The sequence below is a fragment of the Geotrypetes seraphini genome, chromosome 10 (assembly GCF_902459505.1).
Source record: "Geotrypetes seraphini chromosome 10, aGeoSer1.1, whole genome shotgun sequence".
Lineage (NCBI taxonomy): Eukaryota > Metazoa > Chordata > Amphibia > Gymnophiona > Dermophiidae > Geotrypetes > Geotrypetes seraphini.
In genome coordinates this window covers 131,212,705-131,232,786 of record NC_047093.1, presented here as the reverse complement: position 1 = coordinate 131,232,786, position 20,082 = coordinate 131,212,705, and the positions used below count along the sequence as shown (strand labels likewise).

Here is a 20,082-nt window from a genome sequence, read left to right as displayed (position 1 = left end):
AATGTAGCAGAACCATTAATTCAGAGTCTGATGTCTCCAAGATCTCCGAAATATCTAGTCCAACAGAAGCAATATTTTCAGAAATAGGATTGTTCGACACAGTACCATTAGGTATTCTCTTAGCTTATTCAACAAAATGTACTAGAAATTCCGGTATGTTCATCTTCCGTACCCCAAGGGCCTGCCGTTATAAGACTTTTTTAGACAGGACATTGGAGTATCAAGCAGGGAAGATGAAGTCCTGGATGGGCCCGTTGATTACTCAAGCCTATTCTTATTTTACATTTAGGAAATCATTAAAAACTTATTGATTTGATAAACAAGAATGTTGATTCATTTAATATTCATCATGGTGTTTTTTTGCTTCTACTTTACTTTTGTTTAACATATTTTAATCAATCTTGTACTATTTTATTTCTGTTTATCATATTTTTAATCAATGCTGTACTAATGGTTGTATGCAGAAGTGTATTTTGAAATTGTACTTCTTGCTGACTAGTTTCAGTTTTCTGTTGTGAACTGCCTAGAACTGTTGGTGGGGCGGTATACAAGAAAATAAATTATTAGCTTGAGGTAAATTAAAAAAAAAAAAAAAAATCTTCATTATCGGAAGTATTGCCTCAGAAGACACTTTCAAAACCCAAGTCAAGAAATACTTCCTTCGCAGATCTCAATGGCAAACAAGGGAAATTAATTAAACGTTAAGTTTGATGATCCTGTCTTACTTTCCAAGGCTTCCGCTTTTAATTTTATTAGCATCTTGTCCTTTGATCAATGAAATTCTGAAGAGCTGCCATAGCAGATTTAAGTTCTTCATTGTTTCTTCAACTTTCTAGCTATAAAGTACACGTTCTCAATTGACTCCCCTGCTCCTGGAGCTTGGTTGACAATTGAAAGGCTTATTTTCAACCTGCCAAGTCCGTTCTCAACAAAACAAAATGAGCTATAGTGTTGTATGGAGAAAGAATATTATTATCTATCGGTGTAATTAATTGTTGAGATCAAAAGTGCGTTTGTCTCCACTTGCAGCCAAATTAAAATAACTCTTGTGGGAAATGAAAAATATTTGTTTACATGAAAAACTGATGTAACAAAAATGGACATAGTGGGTTTTGAATTAGCCCTTCAACTGGTTTATCTGAGGAGGCAATGCTGCTCTACTTCTTTTATCTGATGGAGCAGTATGCGAGTGTGTATCTATCTATCCATATCTATATATGAGGGCTGTTCAAAAAGTAGACTTTTATTCATAAAAAATATTCGTATTCAGATACAACAATCTTATACTAATCTCCATCAAAGTAGTCCCCTTGGGCTGCCACACACTTCTTCCAACGGTTCTGCCACTGTCGGAAGCAGCGCTGGAATGCTTCTTTTGAGATTGCTCGCAACTGGTCCGTCACATTCTGCATGATGTCTTCTCTTGACTGAAATCTGGTCCCTTTCAGGGGCATTTTCAGCTTGGGGAAAAGCCAGAAGTCGCATGGAGCCATGTTGGGAGAGTAAGGAGCATGAGGAATCACAGATGTGTTGCATTTGGCCAGGAAACTCTGTATCAAATGTGAAGAATGGGCAGGTTCGTTAGCAGCTTTGGCACGAACTTCGCTGAAATTCTCCTGAAGCCCAAATCCTCAGTCAAAATGGAACGAACGGATCCAACGCTGATGCTCGCTTCGTCTGCAAGTTCTCTGATCGTGATTCGACGATCCTGCACCACCAGGGTCCTCACTTGGTCAATGACAATCTCGTTTCTGGATGTTGAGGGCCTACCAGAACGTCCTTCACTCTCCACTGATTTGCGGCCATCTCTGAAGCAATTGCACCACTCCTTTATCTGTGTGGTGCCCATTGCTTTGTCCCCGAAGGCCTGTTGAATCTTGCGGATCATTTCCACTTAGGAATTGGCAAGCTTTTCACAAAATTTAATGCAGTAGCATTGTTCAACTTTTTCTGTCATTTTGTCAAAAAAGAAAATCCAACGGCGCTCACTTAACACTTCCTCACTCATCGGAGGTCTGCCGGCGACTGACATCTTCTGTAGGCGGGAAAAATTCAAGCATGCGCATTAGGGTCGCCTACAAACATGCACCAAACCACGCCCTCCTAGCTTTATTTGTTTACGCAAGAAAAATTAAAGTCTGATACTTTTTGAACAGCCCTCGTATATATCCTGGGATGTGTATTTTCCCTGACAAAGCTTGGAAAAAAGAGGCAGGTGTGGCTTGTCACTTGATTAATATTAAACATTGGAGATTTTCTGGTACAGGACATTTCTCTTCATGACCTTCCTAGATGGAGTATTTGAAGCTGCCAATCTTCTGGGTCAGACCAGTGGTCCATCGTGCCCAGCAGTCCGCTCACATGGCGGCCCTTAGGTCAAAGCAGGGCTGTGGAGTTGGTAGATAAATGTTCCGACTCCGACTCCTCAGTTTTTTGTACTTCAGACTCCGACTCCGACTCCAGGTACCCGAAATTTCCTCCGACTCCGACTCCACAGCACTGGTTCATTTTCAGATCGTTAAAATGGAATGTCAAGTTGAGAGAAATGAGCATTTTCGACACCACCTTCTTTTTGCTTTTAATCAAGCTGCTCGTAACATTTGTGCTGTGTATATAGTGGGTGCTATAGCTGAAAGAATCGCTCGTTGTTGGTATGCCAAGTTCAAAAATGGAGTCGGTAGATAAATGTTCCGACTCCGACTCCTCAGATTTTTGTACTTATGACTCCGACTCCAGGTACCCGAAATTTCCTCCGACTCCGACTCCACAGCCCTGGGTCAAAGACCAGCGCCCTAACTGAGACCAGCCCTACCTGCGTACGTTCTGGTTCAGCAGGAACTTGTCTAACTTTGTCTTGAATCCCTAGAGGGTGTTGTCGTAGTTCTCCCAAGAAATATGACAGTAAAATCTTTTCTCTGGTCTTCTGTGCCAAATTATTTTGTATAGAAAAAGGAGATGTGCTCCAGCTGATCTTATGTGAAGCCTCCAGTTTAAGGTACACATTTTATATTACAGCACAGAGCAGTTCTGGGTTTTTTTCAGAGCCGTCAGCAGTGGTGTTTCACTGGCTCCTCTTGGATATAGGATGTCATCAAATGCCAGGAATTAAATTTCAGATGCACATGGGATGTAGTACCTGTGATTTTTCCCCTATTGATTCCATAATGTGCCTGTGTGGTAGATGATAAGAGAAGATATTTACCTCGTGAAATGAAGAGGTCATGGATGTCCTTGATGATCTGCTTGTAAATCTCCTTCTTCCGGTCCCCCAGAATGTCCCACTCCGTTTCCAAAAAATAAGCAGCAACATCCTTGAAAGTGATCAGTGCCTGGTACAACAATCAGGACATCCTTAGTCGGTTTCATTTTTTTCATTTCACTTTATTAAATTTATACCTGCCTATAGGATAATTGCAAACACAGAAAGCATCAACTCAAACAAGTAAAGCAAAAGTGCATATCACCAGTTCAATATACGACTGCGGGCCGCTGGAGTCATGGTGTTCCAAAAAAGCTCCCAAGCAGCCGTAAAGCACTCCCCCCCCTCAGTGTTGAGAGATCAGGCACATCTCTACGCTCCCAAGCCAACAGGAGAATCATCTGGGAACGCCACATGGGAAGATTTGGAGCTTCAGTGTCCAGCCATTTAAGAAAAATACATTTTAAAGCACGTAAGATGGACCACCGAAGAAAGGCAGTCAAGCCCGCCGGCCTCGGATGATAGGAGGGCAAAAGCCCAAAGAGCATGCAAGGTGAGGGCCGAATATTCACAGTCCAAAGGGTCCCAACAAAAGTGAAGAGTCTTTGCCAAAAGGCTTGCACAGCTGGGCAAGACCATAACATATGTCCCAACGTAGCAGTCAAATGCCCACATTTATCACACGAGGCTGTGGGCCGAAATTTTGCACAGAATGCCCTATAGGGTGATACATATATTCAAAACAACAGTTTATATTGCATTTCCCAAAAGTATGCATACTTTCTCAGAGCAGGCCTAGGATAATTTAAAATAAGTACACATGATAGTTCATAAAAAAACCAACAATAAAATAAGTAAGTAGAACAAAACAGTCAAAATAATCTTTCTGCAAGGATAAACCGTTTCGCAGTTGAGGACTTTATACTGAAAACGCATGTGCGGATGTTTTATATATTTCAGCATGGCTAGGAACAGTCCACAGTCCCTGATAGTTGTAGAAGGAAATTAATCACTCACCAAATAATTCAAATCAGTAACACATAGTACACAAACTATCTTAAAAATCAGGCAGACATATAAATTTTGCATGAGATTTTAGAGGTAGCCAATGCAACTCCCTCAGAACAGGAGAACTGTTCAATGGTGCGCCCGCACCTGAAGTACTGTGTCCAGTATTGGTCACCGTACCTTAAGAAGGATATGGCAATACTTGAGAGGGTCCAGAGGAGAGCGACACGAATGATTAAGGGCATGGAAAACCTTTCATACACTGAAAGGCTGGAGAGACTGGGGCTCTTCTCCCTGGAAAAGCGGAGACTCAGAGGAGACATGATAGAGACCTACAAGATTATGAAGGGCATAGAGAGAGTAGAGAGGGATAGATTCTTCAAACACTCAAAATATAAAAGAACAAGAGGGCATTTGAAAAAGTTGAAAGGGGACAGATTCAAAACGAATGCTAGGAAGTTCTTCTTTACCCAGCGTGTGGTGGACACCTGGAATGCGCTTCCAGAGGGCGTAATAGGGCAGAGTACGGTACTGGGGTTCAAGAAAGGATTAGATAATTTCCTGCTGGAAAAGGGGATAGAGGGGTATAGATAGAAGATTACTGCACAGGTCCTGGACCTGTTGGGCCGCCGCATGAGCGTACTGCTGGGCACGATGGACCTCAGGTCTGACCCAGTGGAGGCATTGCTTATGTTCTTATGAAGGGCAGTGGTGTAGCGAGGATGAAAGGCGCCCCTTCCCTGCCCTCTTCTCCACCCACCACCTCCACATGCTCCTCTCCTGTCCCACTCCTGCTGTGCGCGCCCCACTTCCCTTCACCCATACCCCTGTAACGTTCCTGGTGTGAGCAGCAACCCTCAAGCTGCTGTCGCGCCAGCTCTTCCTGGATCCAGGAAGTGACATCAGAGGAAGAGCCTACGCTGGCATGGCTGCAGCTTGGGGGTTGCTGCTCGCACCAGGAACATTACAGAGGTACGAGGGGAAGGAAGCGCCATGCACGCACTGCAGAGGGGGAGGCGGGTATTTGGGCCCTCGCCAGGATGGCGCCTGAGGCGGACTGCCCCTCCCCCCTAACTACGCCATTGCTGAAGGGCATCGCTATTGAACGGACACGTATCAGAACTTTAGTAAGTGTACTTAGGCATATGTTGTTTAAAGATGCAAGGGTAGGCCCTGTTTATCTTTCCCTTCTTTGAAGATGGTATAAGGACATCTATGTTTGTCTTTCTTTCTTTGACATGAATGTTTAAACAGAGTTGTAGTGAAGTGAATTCAATTGTTTTGTTAAGCCGTATTTACAGACAGCTTTAGTTAAGAAGCTCTGCTGGTCAAGGCTTTTTCTGACCCTCAGTGGACTTCAATCTCTAGCTAGGAAAAATGCTGATGTGTTTAAAGTTTCATGTGACCTTCCATATATGGTTTGTATTTACGTCACATGCCATCACATGCTGACAAACCTGATTCGTATAAAAGATGTGAAACTCATAATAAAAGACGGACATATTTGAAAGATGGTTTCTGGTCTTTAAGATGTGTCCCCAGGTACCTGACTTACATATGACAGAGACAGAGAAAGTATGGGGCAGGAATTGGGACCTGAATCCTTTTCAGTTGGGGGCTTGTCCGCGATGGGCAGATGATATCACCGGTATTTTGTGAGTATTTCTGAATTTTTTCTGTTCTTTAATACTCACTGGGTAGTGGTGACCTGTACCCAACCCTTTATTTTAAGTTCAAGCTTTGGGTTCTATTATGGAGTTTTTTTGGGAAAAATCTCGGGGTACTTTTGGTAAGCACCCCTCATATATATAAGCAGCTGCCATTCTTTCGGAAAGAATGAAATTATTTATAGAACCCCCCTGCCCACTCTGTCATTTGTAAGGTTAAAAACTTTTATAGAGTATAAGATTTTATTGTCTCTTATTACTGTACCTCGCTTATAAGGTAAGATAAGCGAATATTTTTGCATTGTTATATTGGGCTTTGTAATGAGTCATAAAGGCACTTACTCCTAGACAAATGAGACTTGTACGGCTGTGTGTGTGTATGACATTTTTCCTTCAGCTCCCATCTTTCTGTGTCACCAATGTTTACTACTGAGGTAGGACATGCTGTTATGTGGAATGAATTGAATGCGCTGTTTGAATCAGTCTAAGATCTTTCCCTTGTAGTTTGTACACAAGCCCTAATTTTGTGCGTTTTTTCTACCGGCTGCTTTCTTTGTGTTCTGTGCTGGATCATAAAAAAAAAAAAAAAAAGAAACAAGAAAAAGAAAAAATTCCGTTTTAAAGGTTTTCTTTCTTGTGCAGAGCAAAGCTAATCTGTTCTTTGCTTTCATTATCAGGGTCTGTGCATGAATGTTTTTGTCCCTTCCCCCAGACTTCTCTGTTTGGGCTTCCACTGACCCCCTATAGTGCTTCTTTGAAGTTACTCATTCTTGGTTTTATAAAGCAGTAAGGTGAGATTCCACTGCTTGTCTCTTGACTTTTCTCCGGCATTATCAAAACCACCATCTCTTCTTATAATACGCCCATCGCTCTTGTTGTCAAAGCTAATGGCATTCCCTGTTTCGTCCTAGATTTCGGGCTGTTAGAGTTTTGGTAATTCTCATTGCCCTTATGTTTCTTCCACCATTCCACCGGCAGCCAATTATTTTTTTTTCTGTCATTATCCTAAAGAATGTTTTATTTTAGTCCCTTTGGTGAGGCTGCCTTCACCTTTAAGCAACAGTATACCTAGTGTGGAATGTCCTTCGGGCTATTCTACAAAGTCATGCACTGCCCCTCATGGTCATATTCTCATTTTGTACAACTTTTTGTGTTCCATAATTCAGGAGACCTGTCAGGCTGATAGTTTGTACCTTTTATAATGATTGTCTGTGTGTGGTCACAAGGTGTCATGAAATAAACTGCACTGGTGTACATCTGAAGTGAAATACCTGGGTTTTGTCCTGTCTCATGGTCAGAGGAAAATCTGCACTTTCTGCATTGCTGCTGTTCTGCCCCGCCCAGCTAACAAGAAAGACATGCTTACTTTTCTTGCTATGATTGGTCACTGCCGCCAATGGATCTCTGCTTGTTCCTTCTATGACCAGATTTTGAGACAGACCCTGGTTTCTGAAATGACTGCTCTTATCAGATGGACTTATGAAATGTTGGACATTTAAGATGTGCTTTGGTTTCTAGCTCAAGTTTGGGTTTTCCTGCTTATGCCCACATGTTTTATCTCTTTGTTTGGGACTATTGTAACACCATGAAGGGAGAACATGGCGGTAAATTACGCTCTGTTGCCTTTTTTTATAGTCACTCCTGTTCAAGTTCCCTGGCTGCTTGTGCTATGGTGGTAGAGATGGTTACTTCTTTGATCCTAGGTCACCTCATTACCCTTCATACTTTTCACGATGTCCAAGCCCTTCTTTTAAATAGGCTTCTGGGTCTCAAGGGTGAACAGGATTCTCTTCCTCTCTTTTTTCACAGCTTCCTCTGAATTTGATGCCTGGTATTTGGCAGGTGCCCAAAGCCGCCCTTCTGGACGGACTTTGGTGCAAAGAGGGGAAACCCTGGATACCAGCTGCTAGCTCTCCCTTATTCATTGCCCAATATCATGGTATTGGTTATCGTAGTGCTCGCTCGACATTTTAACTTCTTGCTAGTGATATTTTCATTCTTGACCTTTTGCTCCTTGATACAGAGATATATAGCTCAATAATTACAGCTGGCACGGTTGTGAATTGAAAATAAATTGGAAAATACAATTCCTTTCTATTGTTTTAGCTGAAATTAGGATGTTGCTAATTTAAAATGTTTTTTCCGGATTTATACATAGCCATCCCAGATCCATTTTGGCACAGATATTTCTAATGTTTTCCACGGGTCCTCTTTATCACTGCAGAGATAGAGACGCTCCAAAGAGACATTAGCTTTATGCCTTTTTCCAAATATGAGATGGTTATGATATACATTATTTGTTGTTTTGGTTTTTTTTATATCAATGTGTTTATTTGCAGAGTTAAATTCAGCCCTGCACACTTGACAGATGGAGAAATAGCTCCACGTTTAAAAAACTTTATGTTTTGTCTGTGTCATGTCTACTTGTCTTAGTTTAGTGGGTACCCCAGGATACATAATATTGGCCATTTTTAGAGCTCTTTTTCCACTTCTTACTAGCCTAACTGCGCAATGTTCTTTTACTTTTAGCTTTTATATTCTGAATATAGTTTAGTTAGGGGTTATAAGAAAAAGCTTTATTTTATACAGCATTTATTTCGTGGTGTTCCCTACATATGATCCATACATTTCTGAATACATTCAGTACATCAGTATGGTCTCTCTGAGGTGCATAATAGTTATATGCAGCACGATAAAAACATATCCTTTTGGATTGTTCAATTAAGAACCTTAAGTAACTGAGTATTGTCTCTCTTTTGCAATAGCTATGCTAAGTGAATGAATTGGTATTGTTACATGTTGCCACATTCAGTACAGGTAACATGGTTTCTCTTGTTTTCTATCTCTTATTTGGATCACATTGGAGTACAGCTGCTGAATGATATTTGGAATGCTTTTTTCAAGCATTTCTTTTCAAGTATCTCTTTCTGTATGCACAGACATCTGGCTGCTCTCCCTTTGAGATTCTCACGGGATGACCTTTCCCCGCCCCATGGGTAGATTTTCCCTTGATACAGGAGGAATACGTCCAAAAGCTAATTGAAATATTAGGGCTTGTTCAAAGAAACGTGTCTTGCACTTCTCCTTTCTCTCCACAGATTCCTACCCATTTTTTCCAGCCTGGTGATTATCCAGCAGCTTTCCAAGGATCGGAAGCAGACGGATTTCCCCTTTGGCCTTCCCACTACTGTGATCGCTGTGCCCAGGCCCGCTGCACTCACTGAGGAGTTTCCTGTTTGGATCCACGCAAGTCGCTTGAAGAGGGTTAACCTAAAACCCCAGAAGCAAGTCTTCCCTGCGCAGATTTCACCTCCTCCAGTGGAACAACATGATGATCTCATTGCAGCATTCTACCAACTTTATCATTCTCTTACTGGCACCGCTGCTGCTAGTTTTTCTCCCTGTATGGATCATTTCTAACTGGGTCTACAGGGATGATGTGTTCTGGGTCCACGACACTTTCTGCCCATACCCATCTGTAAATGGCACTCCTACTGTAAACAGCACCCCCGACACCTCTTTGCGAACACGACGTCAAGCTGGACTACTCCCTCGCAAAGGCTGTCCTTCAATTGGAATCCAGAAAAGACTGATAGTATGCTACCCTTTGGTATAATTCCAGCAGTGTGCAAGTTGCCACCTTCTCCTTTGAGTATTGTGACATTGTGGACTGTTCATCAATTGATATCCCAAAGCTGTGCCATTGGTCCTCAGAGATTCCTAAAACTAAGGACATATATGTATATGTTACTGACTTACGTTGGGGGGATAAGTGTGCATTCTGGGGAGTGGTAGGGTGGAATATTAATACTGACTGGGCTTATAAACTAGAAAATACCCTGAAAAACAGTGGACCAAAATGGTAAATCACTGCTTACTTGTATGACCCTTCATAAGGTTGGACACTGTTATAGGAAAAGTGTTCCTGCACAAATTATTAAGCTTTCTCTTACTATTGACAACCCTAGACCTACTGATGAAGGTATGTACATTATGGACATGTGGTTTAAGGGTGGGTCTAGCTATCATCAGTTTTCTTATGGGATCTATCTACCTCCACTCATCTTCTCCCGCCATTTTGTGGGGGCCCCAAAAAATGCTAACCCACTGGCCCCTACATTCAATAAACTTACTGACATGATGGCTATTGCCAATCCCACTTTTGAAGATATTGTGGCTGTTGAGGTAGGGTTTTCAGAACGTAACCTTTGGTTAGAATGGATGAAATTCACTGCTGATCAACATAATAAGAGTAATTGTTACATATGTGCTCAAGCTAGACCCCATCTAGGAACCGTACCTCTGGACCTCCCTCCTGGTATCCAACCATGCTTTTTGGGTTATTTACCAGTATCTCCTCTAATTTTACCTATCCTCTTTGTGCACTGTAGTGTTCTAAATACCCTTTGTTGCCAGGACAGCAAAAGCTTGATATTGCCGTTATCATCTATAAGGGCAATTACACATGTCATGTTTCTAATTTGACACAGAGTAGTTTTGTAGGTAATTTACCCCCAGGTTATTGTTCTGTCTTGGCTCATAGGTATGCCCTATTGTTGCTGCATCAGATTTGATATTTACTGGCTTTATGGAGACTTTTGGCTCCCTGTTAAGCTACCCAGCCAGTGGATAGGCCAGTGCACTTTAGTTAAGGTTACCATGCTCCTGCATATCTTTCTGAAAGGCATCCTTCCTATTCACATGGATTTTCCTTTTATTTGTCTTGATATAAATCTGATCACATGTATACATAGATGCTATAGGGGTCCCAAGAGGGGTCCCAGATGAATTTAAGGCCCGAGCTCAGGTTAAGGCTGGGTTTGAGTTCCTTATTCCCTTTATTACTATTAATAAGAATGTTGATCGGATTAGTTAAAATTATTATAATCAGCAACGCTTTGTGAACTATTCTAGGGACGCCTTGCAAAGTATTACTGATCAATTGGGCTCCACTTCTCAGATGGTTCTCAAAATCATATGGCCCTAGATATGATTCTAGCTGAGAATTCTGTTAAATTCTCCTCAGTATTTTATGCTGTTGTACTTTTCTTTCTGACAATATAGGTCCTCCTATGGACATTCAGAAATTAGCAGACCTCTTTGCTGAGTTCAAATGTAACTCTGATTTATCTAATTCTTGGGATCAGCACTTTAGTTGAATGCATAATCTCTTATTATTTGCACTCTTGTCTTGACTGCTCATGTACTGTGTTATTCGTATTACAGCTCCTAAAAAGACCCCTCCTTGAGAGACATACCTAGAGTATCACTCCCTTCCAGCTCATGCTGTGTATTTGTGACGTCATTTACATGACGTAAGAGGGGAATTGAACGGACACGTATCAGAACTTTAGTAAGTGTCCTTAGGCATATGTTGTTTAAAGATGCAAGGGTAGGCCCTGTTTATCTTTCCCTTCTTTGAAGATGGTATAAGGACATCTATGTTTGTCTTTCTTTCTTTGACATGAATGTTTAAACAGAGTTGTAGTGAAGTGAATTCAATTGTTTTGTTAAGCCGTATTTACAGACAGCTTTAGTTAAGAAGCTCTGCTGGTCAAGGCTTTTTCTGACCCTCAGTGGACTTCAATCTCTAGCTAGGAAAAATGCTGATGTGTTTAAAGTTTCATGTGACCTTCCATATATGGTTTGTATTTACGTCACATGCCATCACATGCTGACAAACCTGATTCGTATAAAAGATGTGAAACTCATAATAAAAGACGGACATATTTGAAAGATGGTTTCTGGTCTTTAAGATGTGTCCCCAGGTACCTGACTTACATATGACAGAGACAGAGAAAGTATGGGGCAGGAATTGGGACCTGAATCCTTTTCAGCTATAATCTACGGTTCCTGCAATTACAGCCTTTTGCAAGCATCAATGTCTAGAATACTACACTTATGCACACGTGCACACTACATACCCAAGTGCTAACAGGATGTCTAATTAGGATGTCCAAGTAGAAACAGGAAGTTGCATCAGAGAGTCCTGCTACTTGAACTCTAAGGGATGTCATTGCCATTCCCTTGTCAAAGCTTGCAATACTAGTACGTAAAGTATTTTGTATTAAAGTTTTTGGGTTGTGGAATGAATTGTCTGAGTTTCCATTATTTCTTATGTGGAAATTTCGCTTTGATATACGAGTGCTTTGGATTACAAGCATGCTTCTGGAACGAATTATGCTCGCAAACCAAGGTTTATATCCTGGATCTAAAGTATTTGTAAATCGTAACATATTTTTCCAGAACTTTAGATCTAGAGCAAAAAATTTAAAGCCTAATAGCCGTAGGCGCTGGGAGTCAGAGTCACAAAGTAGAAAAATAAAGGCGTCAAAGTCGAAGTTTTAGGGTTCTGACTTCACAGCCCTAACTATAAGACCTTGGTCCAAAGAAGGCATCTTTCATATAGGACAAGTTAGTCTTACCTCATTATTAGCTTTAATCCAAGCTTCATCACGTGCTTCATGCAGTTCCTCACATGTGCCTGGGGTGGTCAGATTTCCTTTTTCCTCAGATCCCCCAGAGTCAGTCTCAAATTCCACTTGCCCAAATCGGAATAAAATGTCAGGCTTGACATTGTAGGAATCTGTTATAGGAAAAAGATAGTAAAATAGGTAAGTTACCCCAGAGTCTATATCGTAAGTGCTCAGAACCAAAAAAGAGGGGTGCTGCTGTACTGATCATCACCAGAAATTTATTCTAGCAAACATACTGGACTATAATCTTTTGAGGAAGGACAGAGATGATCAAAAAGGTGGAGGCATAGCTCTCTACGTAAAGACCAATATCCGAGCAACTAAAATGCAGAGGGAAAAGGAAGAAGCAATATGGATCGATTTGAAAAGAGAAGATGAAACTTTTATCTATGTGGGTATTGTCTATAGACTAGAGAATGACATGGTGAAGGGTTCCTGCGGCAAACCGCGATTAGTCTGCGGGAACAGGAAAAATATGGCTCATTTTCAGCAGGAAACAGGAACAAGGCCTTCTCTCCTGCCCCGCAGGAGAGAGAAACAACATAGAAACATGATGGAAAAGGTAATAGGCATTGTAAGACTAAGAACATCTGAAAGAACTGTCCATATATCTCACCAATGTACAAGAAAGACAGCTTTTTTTAATGTGGGACTGGATTTATGGAACTTACTTCCTTTTTCATTAAAAATTGAAACCTCCTTACCTAGATTTAAAAAGTCCCTTAAAGCCTATTTACTTCAACAAGCTTTTGGATGTGAGTTATAGTGTGTGTGTGTGGTGTGTTGAGTAGGATGTGTGTGTGTGGTATGTGGTTTTTTAATATTCGCGGGCTGGCTCTGCCCCTAACCCCCGTGGATACGGAGGGAGAAGTATATTGTTCCAGGCTCCTGCTTGGAAGGAAAGTGTCGTCGAGGAATCTTTGGGAGTCAGAAAGGGGAATAGTAATGTTCTGCGTGAGAAGCGGAGTTTGTCCCGGAGAACAAAGTGCAGTGCGGTGCCGAAAAGTGTTTTGAAGCAAAGGCAACTGAATAATTTGTAATGGTGGCAGTAGCACTGCTACTCAATCACACCCTGGACAGTATCTGCTTTACAGAGAGGATAACAGCATCTTATCCCACCAGCTCTGAATTCCTAAATAATCCGGTCTAATTCTAGTAAGATGTACAGGAGGAATTCATACTTACTTGTTACAGGAGGGCGAATCTGTTCACATGGCTCTGATTTAGGATGCTCCATGAGGGGGAGATCTTCCTCTTGCTTAACACTCAGCGAGAATGCAGATGTTATAATCGGAGAAAACACATCTAGAAGGATTCACCAAAGACATGAGAACAGCAAATGAGGAAATGGATTTGAAGTCTCCAAATGTCTGATGTCAATGACCTCAGTCTCCTGTGACCTGAAAATGCAGAGCCTTACAAATTCAAAATATCGACTTACCCTTCATGGGGCCATTTAGGTTTTCTTTTTCCTCCCACCCAAAATGTTGAGTGAAATATTTCTCATCTTCCTGTTTAATCTTGACTACAACATCAGGATTAGCAATTGAATAACCTGTCAATAAAAAAATAGCAGAAAAACACTTTGAAATGTATAGGGGTGGGACTTGTATACTGCTTTTCCTGTGTGTGGTTACATATTTTAGACTTATTTGGTTCCTGGGGCATGAAGTGTTAAGTGATTTGCCTAGAGTCACAAGGAGCTGCAGTGGGAATTGAACTCACAACCTCAGGGTGTTGAGGCAGCTGCTCTAATCACTAGGCCAGCACGCGGTATGTGTATCCTTGGGAGTACGCGAGCCGCTTGCTGGGGGTATGCGGTATTGGCTGCCACTAAGGATATTGCCTGCTCGCCCGTCTGCCGAAGCTGCCAACGGGGATCCCTCCTTCCTGCCCGTCAGAGGAAATCCTTCCAGGTCAGCAGGGAGAGGGGGAGGATTTCCAGTTATCTCCTTCAGCGGCACTTTTTGGGGGACCTGCAGGCAGTGGTTCACACGCTACATGTGGCTGACCTGAAAATCTTCTTGCTGACATCAGAGGGAAGGCTTATGGATCAGCCATGCGCTACGTGTGAAGTACTGCTACCTGCGTGTCCCCCCAAGTGCAGTTGAAGGCAGAAGGAGTGAGTGCGGCTCAAACAAGTAAGGGGACATGATCTGGGACAAAGGGAGAAAGGAGGGGGGAAAGGAACACGTTAGGACATGGCAGGGTCATGATTTTGGGCCCAAGGCTGGAAGGCAGGGAAGGGGCAGAAACTCGACACAGAAGGAAGGGAGGGAGGAAGGAGGCACTAACTTGGGACATAGGAGGGAGGGAATAGAAAGGGAGAATTGTTGGGCATGAGTGTGTGAGTGAGAGGGAAAGAGATGGTGCATATGGAGAAAGGAAGAAAGAGGAACATTGTTGGGCAGAGAGAGAGAGAGGAATGAGGTAGAGATGCATAGGGAAGAGAAGGAGGAATATTGGACATAGCGAGGGAGGGAGAGATGTGGCATTGTGCTGGAGAGGGGTGATAGAAGGAGAAATGGGCATGGGTCTGGTGAGCAGTGGTGAAAAATGCTGCACATGATCCAGGGGATGAGAGAGGGAGAAATGTTACTAATAGGGGTGGAGGAGAGAGGAAGAAAATTTGGACTCATGGAGGGACAGTGAGAGATGTTGGATGGGGAAGGGAATGAGGACCAGAGGAGAGAAAGCGTGCAGGAGGCAGAAAGAAAGAAATATTGGATGCACAGTCAGAAGGAAGTGCCACCAAAGACTCATGAAATCACCACACAACAAAGGTAGGAAAAATTATTTTATTTTCAATCTAGTGATTGAAATATGTCAGTTTTGGGAACTGCTGTCTATATTTTGCACTATATTTGTCTATTTTTCTATAGTTGTTACTGAGGTGACATCGCATATGTTAGTCATCTGCCTTGACCTCTTTGAAAACCCCCGAATATAAATGATAATTAATATTTCTCTCCATACAGTGTGCTTTGTGTTTTTTTTTTTAATTTTGTGGTTACCATTATGTATTAATAAGAATAAATTGTGTGTACTTGAAAATTGAATGGAAGAAATTGCATTACAGTTACCGGTAGTACTATTATGGAAATGGGGTCTGGGGTGGAGCTTGGGTGGGGGTACTTGGTTGGTATTTGTTAGACCTAGGGGTACTTACCTCCACCATGCAGAACCTTTGGGGATATTCCATCTGTTTCTCGATCCTAAGAAGCAGTGCGTACATTTGTGTATACACATATCTTGGGGTATCTGTATTGGCCTGACAAAGCTTGGAAAGAAGAAGGAGCTGTGGCTACCATCTGATTAATATTAAACCTTGGAAGCTTCTGGTAGTCACTTCTGTTTATGAATCTCTATGATGAAGGCACTGCAGGTGCCAAACTAATCTGTGATATCTGGTTACCGTCTGAAGAAGTTACACATTGTACAGGGTAATTGACTGCTATACAGCTAGCCTGTCATGCCCTTAGAAAGACGTGATAGTAGACAACAAGATATCTGAGTGAGAATCCTCTTTCTAGTTTTCTGTGCCAAATTTCTGTTGTCTTGAAAAGGGAGACACTCCTGCTAGTCTTGTGAGAAACATTTTTCCCCTTTTCCAGTAAACTGCGCTAGCCATTTTTAGTGCGGTGAGCTGCGCTGAATGACCCGTGCTACTCCCGACGCTCATAGAGTTCCTGTGAGCGTCGGGAGCAGTGCGGGCCATTCAGCGCGGCTCACTGTGCTAAAAACTGCAAGCGCAGTTTAATGGAAGAGGGGGGTTTATCTTACAAAACAGCGAGGTATTTCACTAGTTCCTGTTGGATATGGGATGGTATCAAATGCCAAGTCCTTCATTTCAGACGTTCATGGGACCTGGGATTTTTCCAGCTCTGTTAAAACAACAGTACCTATTCCATAATATACCTGTGCAATAGATGATAGAGAAGAAATAGTCACCTTGTGACCTGAGGATGTCATGAATCTCCTTGATGACCTTCTTGTACATCTCTTTCTGCCATTCTCCCAGAATATCCCACTCCACTTCCAAAAAATAAGAAGCAACATCATTGAACGTGACCGATACCTGGAATAACAAAATAGGACTCCCTAAGACATTATGATGTTTGTATACTCTGGAGGAGAGGAGGAACAGGGGAGATATGGTACAGACATTTAAATACTTGAAAGATATTAATATAGAACCAAATCTTTTCCAGAGAAGAGAAAATGGTAAAACTAGAGGGCATACTCCACCCCATGCAATCTGGCTTCAGAACCAACTTCAGGACAGAGACATTACTAGGCTCCCTTATTGACACAGCCAGACAGCACCTTAGCACAGGAAAAAAAATGCTTCTCATGTAACTGGACCTGACCGCAGCATTTGACTTAGTAGACCATAACATCCTCCTGCAAATCTTGGATGCAATAGGTATCTCAGATAAAGTATACTCTTGGTTTGAAGGCTTCCTATAATCCAGAACATACAGAGTAAAATCAGACAAAGAAAAATCTGAACCTTGGTCAAACCCCTGCGGCGTACCACAGGGATCCCCACTATCCCCTACTCTCTTCAACCTATACACTGCCTCTGTTGGAACATATCTGGATAATCTAGGCATAACCACCTATAGTTATGCGGATAAAATTACCATTCTCATACCTTTTGATCAGCCAAAGACCACCATGACAAATATACTACACCGAACACTAGAAACAGTTACGACTTGGATGAGAGATCTCAAACCGAAACTCAACCCAGACAAAACTAAATTCATCTTCCTCGAAAATGACAGTCCCAACCATAACCAATATAGAACTCAACTCAATCAACTATCCCATCCAAACCACCATAAAACTACTAGGAATGACAATAGACAGATGCTGTACCATGCAACCGCAAATAAATAAAACAATACAGAAATTCTTCGCAGTCATGAGAAACCTGAGACAAGTCTGGAAATTCTTTGAAAGAACACAATTCCAGCTTATAGTGCAATCCCTAATCCTAGGACTGCTAGACTACTGCAACATCCTCTACCTCCCCCGCCCTGCTACTATGACCAAGCAACTACAAACAATCCAAAATACAGCTCTGAGACTCATCTACTCATTGAGGAAACATGACCATATCACAGAAGCTTACATCAACTCACACCGGCTACCAATCTAAGAAAGAATACTATTTAAATTCTACTGCATGTTATTTAAAACCCTAAATGGAGCCCATCCTACCTGAACAACTTGATGGACCCAGGGTCTGATCTGGAGATGGCAATTCTTATGTTCTTATGTAAAGCTGTGTCCCGCAAACTTTCTCGAGCCGCGGCACGCTAAAAGCAGTGGCCGTGGCTCGAGGTACCTGGAAGTGCGTGGATATCGCCAAGACGACATCACGCGCACGGTCGACATCATCAAGTAGTCGATGTCTGCTTTACGTGTGAAGGCCGTCCAGGCGGGCCCTGAGATGCCAGTGGGGGGGGGTGCCAGAAGGGAAGAGGGCCAGAGAGGATAGGTGCTGGCGCCCGCCGATTGCCTACAGGACGTGCCTCTCGCCTGTAGGCAGTCAGCTGGCGCCGGCGCCTCCCCGGTGTACCGAGAACACACCTGAAATCTCAGGAGGCACACAGTTTGAGATCCATGTGTGAAATAAGGGAGGCAGCTCTCCTTCCTTCTTCCTACCTGATAAGCCTCTAGGGCTGCACTCCAATATACAGACTTGCGCAATCTACCTCCCTCCAAGACAGATTGAGATGCACAGGGAAAAAGTTTTCCTTTTCCAAGAGCAGAGCGAAAAATGTCTTCCCTGATACAAGGCAATAAACAGATAGAAGACAATGCCTTTTTATTATAGCCCAAATGCTTTTTTTAAAAAATTACCTGATCAGAGTCCAGGGTAGACATTTCCCTGCAGCAGCTGGGATGGATTCAGGCTTGCAGATTTCCCTCCTCCTGGCAAGGAAGGAGGCTGGGCCGATCCTGAGGGTCTGGGGGATACAAAACCCCTCTGAAGAAAGGGATCTGGGGATTTCCTATTGCATGCCACTAATATTTCTTTTACTTCTGCTCTTTGCAGCCCTGCAGGCATTAGAGGACGAGCATGCGCAGAGCTGAGGTCATCCTGGCATCCCACCTCGCCAAGGCGGAGACGTAGAACGCACGCGGATGCGCGCAGCTGCGCCGTCTCTAGGCGACCCCGTAAGGAGGCGGGGCGTGCTAGGATGACCTCGGCAGGAGGGGGCGGGGCGAAGAGCTGGGGGGGCGTGCTCTGTGGCTTCTTCCTCCGGCGTCTGCAGGGCTGCAAAGAGCAGGAAGAGGAAACTGGAACGCCGGAGGAGGGGCTTAGGCAGAGACCCCACGGGGTCGAATCCTCCTGTTTTCCTCACATTTCCAATCTCCAGCCTGGATCCATCTCCAGCAGCTGCAGAAACAGGAGGGAAATGTCTGCCCTGGGTTCTGATCAGGTAAGAAATTCTTGCTTCCCCTCTTCTACATGCCTAGACCTCGAATTCAGTGGTTCCCAAGCCTGGCCTGGAGGACCACCAGGCCGATCGGGTTTTCAGGCTAGCCCTAATGAATATGCATGGAGCAGATTTGCATGCCTCACACTTCCATTTTATGCAAATCTCTCTCATGCATTATTAATCAGAGCAGTGGTTCCCAACCCTGTCCTGGAGGACCACCAGGCCGATCGGGTTTTCAGGCTAGCCCTAATGAATATGCATGGGGCAGATTTGCATGCCTCGCACTTCCATTTTATGCAAATCTCTCTCATGCATTATTAATCAGAGCAGTGGTTCCCAACCCTGTCCTGGAGGACCACCAGGCCGATCGGGTTTTCAGGCTAGCCCTAATGAATATGCATGGGGCAGATTTGCATGCCTCGCACTTCCATTTTATGCAAATCTCTCTCATGCATTATTAATCAGAGCAGTGGTTCCCAACCCTGTCCTGGAGGACCACCAGGCCGATCGGGTTTTCAGGCTAGCCCTAATGAATATGCATGGAGCAGATTTGCATGCCTCGCACTTCCATTTTATGCAAATCTCTCTCATGCATTATTAATCAGAGCAGTGGTTCCCAACCCTGTCCTGGAGGACCACCAGGCCCATCGGGTTTTCAGGCTAGCCCTAATGAATATGCATGGGGCAGATTTGCATGCCTCACACTTCCATTTTATGCAAATCTCTCTCATGCATTATTAATCAGAGCAGTGGTTCCCAACCCTGTCCTGGAGGACCACCAGGCCGATCGGGTTTTCAGGCTAGCCCTAATGAATATGCATGGGGCAGATTTGCATGCCTCGCACTTCCATTTTATGCAAATCTCTCTCATGCATTATTAATCAGAGCAGTGGTTCCCAACCCTGTCCTGGAGGACCACCAGGCCGATCGGGTTTTCAGGCTAGCCCTAATGAATATGCATGGAGCAGATTTGCATGCCTCGCACTTCCATTTTATGCAAATCTCTCTCATGCATTATTAATCAGAGCAGTGGTTCCCAACCCTGTCCTGGAGGACCACCAGGCCGATCGGGTTTTCAGGCTAGCCCTAATGAATATGCATGGAGCAGATTTGCATGCCTCGCACTTCCATTTTATGCAAATCTCTCTCATGCATTATTAATCAGAGCAGTGGTTCCCAACCCTGTCCTGGAGGACCACCAGGCCCATCGGGTTTTCAGGCTAGCCCTAATGAATATGCATGGAGCAGATTTGCATGCCTCGCACTTCCATTTT

The 20,082-nt window shown here is 43.2% G+C and overlaps 2 protein-coding genes across 8 annotated transcripts in view; one reads left to right on the top strand and one right to left on the bottom strand.

Moving 5' to 3' along the window:
- LOC117367630 (gastrula zinc finger protein XlCGF57.1-like) overlaps window positions 1-20,082 on the bottom strand; it is a 158,799-nt gene that overhangs the window by 75,498 nt on the left and 63,219 nt on the right. For 3 of the 6 annotated variants that reach the window (XM_033960383.1, XM_033960379.1, XM_033960380.1), the window contains exons 1-6: window positions 18,225-18,471; window positions 16,302-16,428; window positions 13,792-13,905; window positions 13,536-13,655; window positions 12,300-12,460; window positions 3,203-3,329 (exon numbers count right to left, since the gene is read on the bottom strand). In XM_033960383.1, the coding sequence (XP_033816274.1) occupies window positions 3,203-3,329; window positions 12,300-12,460; window positions 13,536-13,655; window positions 13,792-13,905; window positions 16,302-16,428; window positions 18,225-18,248 (673 nt within the window). In that variant the 5' untranslated portion in view covers window positions 18,249-18,471. Of the gene's footprint in view, window positions 1-3,202; window positions 3,330-12,299; window positions 12,461-13,535; window positions 13,656-13,791; window positions 13,906-16,301; window positions 16,429-18,224; window positions 18,472-20,082 lie in introns of those variants that run through there. The other 3 variants (XM_033960378.1, XM_033960381.1, XM_033960382.1) reach the window with 3 other exon arrangements.
- LOC117367623 (zinc finger protein 84-like) overlaps window positions 18,642-20,082 on the top strand; it is a 61,014-nt gene continuing 59,573 nt past the window's right edge. For both annotated transcript variants that reach the window (XM_033960365.1, XM_033960363.1), the window contains exon 1: window positions 18,642-18,808. In XM_033960365.1, the coding sequence (XP_033816256.1) occupies window positions 18,785-18,808 (24 nt within the window). In that variant the 5' untranslated portion in view covers window positions 18,642-18,784. The remainder of the gene's footprint in view (window positions 18,809-20,082) is intronic.